The 6,420-nt window shown below is 43.3% G+C and overlaps 1 protein-coding gene across 1 annotated transcript; it reads left to right on the top strand.

The window, feature by feature from the left end:
- Window positions 1-2,430: 2,430 nt before the first annotated feature.
- Window positions 2,431-4,536, top strand: LOC134984736 (oocyte zinc finger protein XlCOF7.1-like; the record flags this gene model as incomplete). Its single annotated transcript, XM_063950238.1, has 2 exons — window positions 2,431-2,673; window positions 2,959-4,536. Coding segments are annotated over exons 1-2 (1,821 nt in total), but the record flags the coding sequence as incomplete, so codon positions are not given.
- Window positions 4,537-6,420: the final 1,884 nt, after the last annotated feature.

Genomic DNA, 6,420 nt, shown 5'->3' with positions numbered 1-6,420 from the left:
GCGTCTACTATAGGTGGGTTTTCCCACTTCTTCCTATTCTCTTCAGGGAAAGGCATAGCAATGAGAATTCTTATAGGGATCTGGAATTTTTTCTCTGGATTTTCTCAAGATTTTTCAAACAAGGAGTTTTAACTCCTTAGAATCAGGGACGGTAAGCGAGGACTTCTTATTTACTGTAAAATAAGATTCCTCTACTTGTTCTGGAACCTTCTCAGAAATATGCAAAACATCCCTAATGGCTTCAGTCATTAGCTGCACCCCTTTAGCAAGGGATACATCCCCCCCCCCTGCATATCCACATCACGTCCCCCTGTATCAGAGTTGGTATCAGTGTCAGCTTGCATTATCTGGGCAAGTGTACGTTTTTTTGGGTATGTAGGTGGGGTTTTAGATGAAGTAGTGGGAGCTGAATACTTCAAATCCACTACAGATTGTTTCAATACCTGCGTCTCTTTCTCAGTATGTGACATCCTTGTTGAAATCTGGGATATCATTCCTCTTAAAGACTCCACCCATGGGGGTTCGGATTCAGAAGGCTGAGACAGCACATTGCAGTCCTGAGTACATGGAATAGACTCCTCAGGAGAATATACACACTCTGCAGCACAGAACATAGAGTCCTTAGACATAATAGGAGCCAGCCACACAGCGCACCTGTAGGCAGTTATGATAAAAGCCCGGCGCTGAAAAACCTTAATAGGGAGGGCAGCGCTCCCGGTCAGTGTCCTAGTTCCTATGATTTGCAAGGATAAAATGGCGCTGGTGAGTGCTGGATCCACTCTGAGAGGAAGCCCCGCCCCTTGTAATGGCGCGTGGCTTCCTGCACTAATTGTTTATACTGGCCTGAGGATTTTAGTGCTAACAGGTGGATTAGCCCCTGTTATCTGCGTGACCAGTGTAGGGTTTATCCGCGCTGGCTCAGGACGCCCCTCAAAGCGCCTACACTGTGTGTTGCTGAGCCTTCCTGGAGCGCAGCCTGTCAGAGCTGCGCTTCCACCCTCGCGCCGGAAACCCGCTAACCGGGAAGCTAGCGCTGTACTCGCCACTTTCTTCTGGCTTTGTTAGGGGTTGGCGGCCATGCTGCGGGAGTGAGCAGTTGCCTCATGGACTTGCGATCAGCAACCTCAGGAGCTCAGTGCCCTGTCAGCGGACTAGAGAACCATTAACTCTTCAGGAAGTTGGTTTCTACCCCCTCCCCCTAAGTCCCATGAAGCAGGGAGTCTGTTGCCAGCAGCCTTCCTGTAACCTAACTAACTCTAGAAAATAAAAAACTAAGAAAACTCCTAGGAGCTCCCCTAGCTGTGACCGGCTCCTCCGGGCACATTTTCTAAACTAAGTCTGGTAGGAGGGGCATAGAGGGAGGGGCCAGCCCACATTATTAAACTCTTAAAGTGCCAGTGGCTCCCAAAGGACCCATCTATACCCCATGGTACTAAATGGACTCGAGTGTCCTCTAGGACGTAAGAGAAAGTTGATTATAACCTAGCAGATGATGATGATTACAGGATATCATATGGTGTATTGCATGTAAAGTACCTTGTTCCACACCTACTCTTCTGTAGCAATATACCTTTATATAAGGGTGAGTAACACGTGTACAGCCTTACCAGCGTATGAGCACACACATAAAGGAATGCTACCTTACCAATGCTTCCAGGAGTAACGTTAGGAGACATTTCTCTGATCCATCAGCTCATATGACTGATGTTATTGTTCATCTAGAATCTCCAATTCATACGATATGTTCCCCATCCATTGTTTTACATTGGTGCTGACATAGGACTTGGCGAGTGACTACATCTCCATTTATACTTCATGGTTAGTTACCAGTACAAGAGAGAGAGATATCTAAGTCTTATTATAATATTACATTTGTTATTGTGAGTGTTCTCAGGAGGTTGGACACACTGATAGTCTGAGACACAATATTATAAAGCCTTCAGTAAAAGTTATGTTTTATTACACACATTTACAATTAAGTGTCCCAGAGAGTCGTCTTCTCCTATTGTTTACAAGATTAATATTGTTACAGAAAATGTCACATTTCCATAATGTGTTTTATTTCCAGCAGATGGACACACAAGCAGAAATATCTCAGAAGGACATCTAATGTTATCCCCGGATTGTGACATAAAAGATAATGACAGTAGACAGGATTCTCCAGGAGATAACCCCATTACCCCAATTATACATCCAGCTCTATCAGCTGATCCCCCTGATCCTGGGAAATGTTCTTTTGATTACTCTGATATTGGTGCATCTGTTACAGCTCCGACAGTAGATACAGTGTTTCCGTGTTCTATAGATGCCAAATGTTTTACAAAGAACACAAAGCCTAATAACCCACACACAGGTAAGGCAGGTGAGAGGCCACTGATATTTTCTGGGTGTGGGAAATGTTTTACATACAAATCACAACTTGTTACACATATGAGAAGTCACACAGGTGAGAAGCCATTTTCTTGCTCTGAGTGTGGTAAATCTTATTTAACTAAATCACATCTTGTTAGACATAACAGAAGTCACACAGGTGAGAAGTCATTTTCTTGCTCTGAGTGTGGGAAATGTTTTACACAGAATTCAAGTCTTGTTAATCATCACGGAAGTCACACAGGTGCGAAGCCATTTTCTTGCTCTGAGTTCGGGAAATGTGTTACACAAAAATCACAACTTGTTACCCATCCGCAAAGTCACACAGGTGAGAAGACATTTCCATGTTCTGAGTGTGGGAAATGTTTTGCACACAAATCATCTCTTGTTATACATCAGAGAAGTCACACAGTTGAGACGCTGTTTTCTTGCTCTGAGTGTGGGAAATGTTGTGTAAGTAAATCACATCTTGTTATACATCACAGAAGTCACACAGGTGAGAAGCCATTTTCTTGCTCTGAGTGTGGGAAATGTTTTACACGGAAATCACAACTTGTTTCCCATCCGCAAAGTCACACAGGTGAGAAGACATTTCCATGTTCTGAGTGTGGGAAATGTTTTGCACACAAATCAGTTCTTATTAGACATCAGAGAAGTCACACAGGTGAGAAGCCATTTTCTTGCTCTGAGTGTGGGAAATGTTTTACATACAAATCACAACTTGTTTTACATCAGAGAAGTCACACAGGTGAGAAGCTATTTTCTTGCTCTGAGTGTGGGAAATGTTTTACATACAAATCACAACTTGTTATACATCAGAGAAGTCACACAGGTGAGAAGCCATTTTCTTGCTCTGAGTGTGGGAAATGTTTTACATACAAATCACAACTTGTTTCCCATCAGCAAAGTCACACAGGTGAGAAGGCATTTCCATGTTCTGAGTGTGGGAAATGTTTTGCACACAAATCAGATCTTGTTAGACATCATAGAAGTCACACAGGTGAGAAGCCATTTTCTTGCTCTGAGTGTGGGAAATGTTTTACATACAAATCACAACTTGTTACCCATCAGCAAAGTCACACAGGTGAGAAGGCATTTCCATGTTCTGAGTGTGGGAAATTTTTTGCACACAAATCAATTCTTGTTAGACATCAGCGAAGTCACACAGGTGAGAAGCCATTTCCATGTTCTGAGTGTGGGAAATGTTTTGTAAGTAAATCACAACTTGTTACACATCTGCGCAGTCACACAGGTGAGAAGCCATTTCCATGTTCTGAGTGTGGGAAATGTTTTGTAAGTAAATCACAACTTGTTACCCATCACCAAAGTCACACAGGTGAGAAGGCATTTCCATGTTCTGAGTGTGGGAAATGTTTTGCACACAAATCATTTCTTGTTAGACATCAGCGAAGTCACACAGGTGAGAAGCCATTTCCATGTTCTGAGTGTGGGAAATGTTTTGTAAGTAAATCACAACTTGTTCCACATCTGAGCAGTCACACAGGTGAGAAGCCTTTTCCATGTTCTGAGTGTGGGAAATGTTTTACATACAAATCGCAACTTGTTTCCCATCAGCAAAGTCACACAGGTGAGAAGGCATTTCCATGTTCTGAGTGTGGGAAATGTTTTGCACACAAATCAGATCTTGTTAGACATCATAGAAGTCACACAGGTGAGAAGCCATTTTCTTGCTCTGAGTGTGGGAAATGTTTTACATACAAATCACAACTTGTTACCCATCAGCAAAGTCACACAGGTGAGAAGCCATTTCCATGTTCTGAGTGTGGGAAATGTTTTACATACAAATCACAACTTGTTATACATCAGAGAAGTCACACAGGTGAGAAGCCATTTTCTTGCTCTGAGTGTGGGAAATGTTTTACACGGAAATCACAACTTGTTTCCCATCAGCAAAGTCACACAGGTGAGAAGACATTTCCATGTTCTGAGTGTGGGAAATGTTTTGCACACAAATCAGTTCTTGTTAGACATCAGAGAAGTCACACAGGTGAGAAGCCATTTTCTTGCTCTGAGTGTGGGAAATGTTTTACATACAAATCACAACTTGTTTTACATCAGAGAAGTCACACAGGTGAGAAGCTATTTTCTTGCTCTGAGTGTGGGAAATGTTTTACATACAAATCACAACTTGTTTCCCATCAGCAAAGTCACACAGGTGGGAAGGCATTTCCATGTTCTGAGTGTGGGAAATGTTTTGCAAACCAATTACATCTTGTTAGACATAATAGAACTCACACAGGTGAGAAGTCATTTCTATACTCTGATAAATAAATCATCAGAATCAGCTTTATTGGCCAGGTGTAGATTAGGAGTTGTTTGTTGTACAATGCAGCGCCAAGCAGCAACATGAAAGGGGAATACATGGCATAAGAAGGGGGAAAAACATAGCATACATTACACACATTACACATATGAGTTCATACTGCACATTGCAACTGTACAATAGACTCAACATATTATACATGTAAGACTAAAGACGAAGGCTGCTTGGCAGAGCGGCACTGAGGCAGCCATCCGCACCGCCAACTAGAACTCAAACAATGCACATAATACAGAAGATTTAAGTATTACACATCAAAAGATAAACCAGACAGACAAAAAAAAAAGACACAGAAAGAATAATGCAGGATTGGTGTAGGCATTTTGAGTAATAACTTCCATGGGCTGTGTATTCCACCCTCACAGGGTACCAGGTGCGGCAGCCAACTTCGGCGCACTGCGTAGGATTACCCTTGGTGGAGTAGTCCATCCTTGAGGGGTAGGCCTGTAAGGTACTACTGATGTTCTCTGCCAGAGGGTTAGTGGGCATAGTCCTGGTGATTTCCTTTTTGAGGTTTGATGAGTCCACATAATGGTCTGGATTTCTTTCTTGATGTTGTTGCTTAGAGATAGGAATGCTTTGAGTATTTTAACACAGCTGTGCATGGCTGAAGCTATAGATATATACACACAATAGACATCACTCAGGTGAGGAACCATTTTAATCTTCTGGAATATACTCATCATTGCCATGCGTGCTTCATGGTTCTTATCCTGTCTCCTATGCTTTTTGCAATATACATGTTACCACTGGGTGAAATAATCAGATGTCATACCATCGTCTACTGTCTTTGCTCTAGGTACTGAGAACCCAGTACCAATCCTAGATGGTTGTCTAGCTGAGCTCCAGGTGTGGGTGATGCCAGTTAGCTGTGATTCAGTCCTGGTGAAACAGGTCTTTAAGCTCACCAACAAAGAGCATGGCTGCAGCTCAGCTTTACCTACCAACCAGATTTGCACTTGGGGGTTCAGAGTTACAAAATGCTGATCATGTGCGGAATCATTGTGTCCTGGATGGTGGAGTGACACTTAGACATCAGGTATCTGCCACAATCAGATCCTCATCTGAGCAACATAGCCAGACTCCAGCACTTTATTCCCTCAGAAGATCTACCTACAGTCATACATGCACTTGTATCATCACACATAGACTACTGTAATGTCCTCTACCTGGGTCTCCCAGCAATAGAATTGCACCGCTTGTAGCTTGTACAGAATGCAGCAGCCAGGCTGTTACCTAACCAGCCCGTTCCTGTCACATAACACCCATTCTCTACTCCCTTCACCGGCTGCCTGTAAGATGGTGACTCTATTACATAATCTTACTGACTCCCAATCTACATGACCAGCATCCATGGTACCAGAAGCAGCTTCTGCCTCCTTACTGCCCAGTTACTTCCACCTGCAGATGAAGGACTGTTACCAGCAGTACCAAGAATCCTCAAGCAGTGCTGAGAGGTCAGGGGGAAGACAGGGTGGTGGCAGAGGTCAGGGGGAAGACAGGGTGGTGGCACTAGTGCTGTAGTAGGGGCTGCCGGAGGTGTATGATGGTAGATTGGTTACATACGGGTGTATGATGGTAGATTGGTTACATACTCTTTCAGATGGACCTCTAGAAATGTGCAGGCTTTCTCCAGTAGACCTCCATTCCCCGAAACAATGGGACGTCCGGGTGGCTTTTGTAAATTTTTATGCACCTTAGGTAACAAA

Source organism: Pseudophryne corroboree, assembly GCF_028390025.1.
Source record: "Pseudophryne corroboree isolate aPseCor3 chromosome 3 unlocalized genomic scaffold, aPseCor3.hap2 SUPER_3_unloc_79, whole genome shotgun sequence".
Classification (NCBI taxonomy): domain Eukaryota; kingdom Metazoa; phylum Chordata; class Amphibia; order Anura; family Myobatrachidae; genus Pseudophryne; species Pseudophryne corroboree.
Note: the sequence above shows the minus strand (reverse complement) of the source record. Positions and strands in the feature narration are given on the sequence as shown.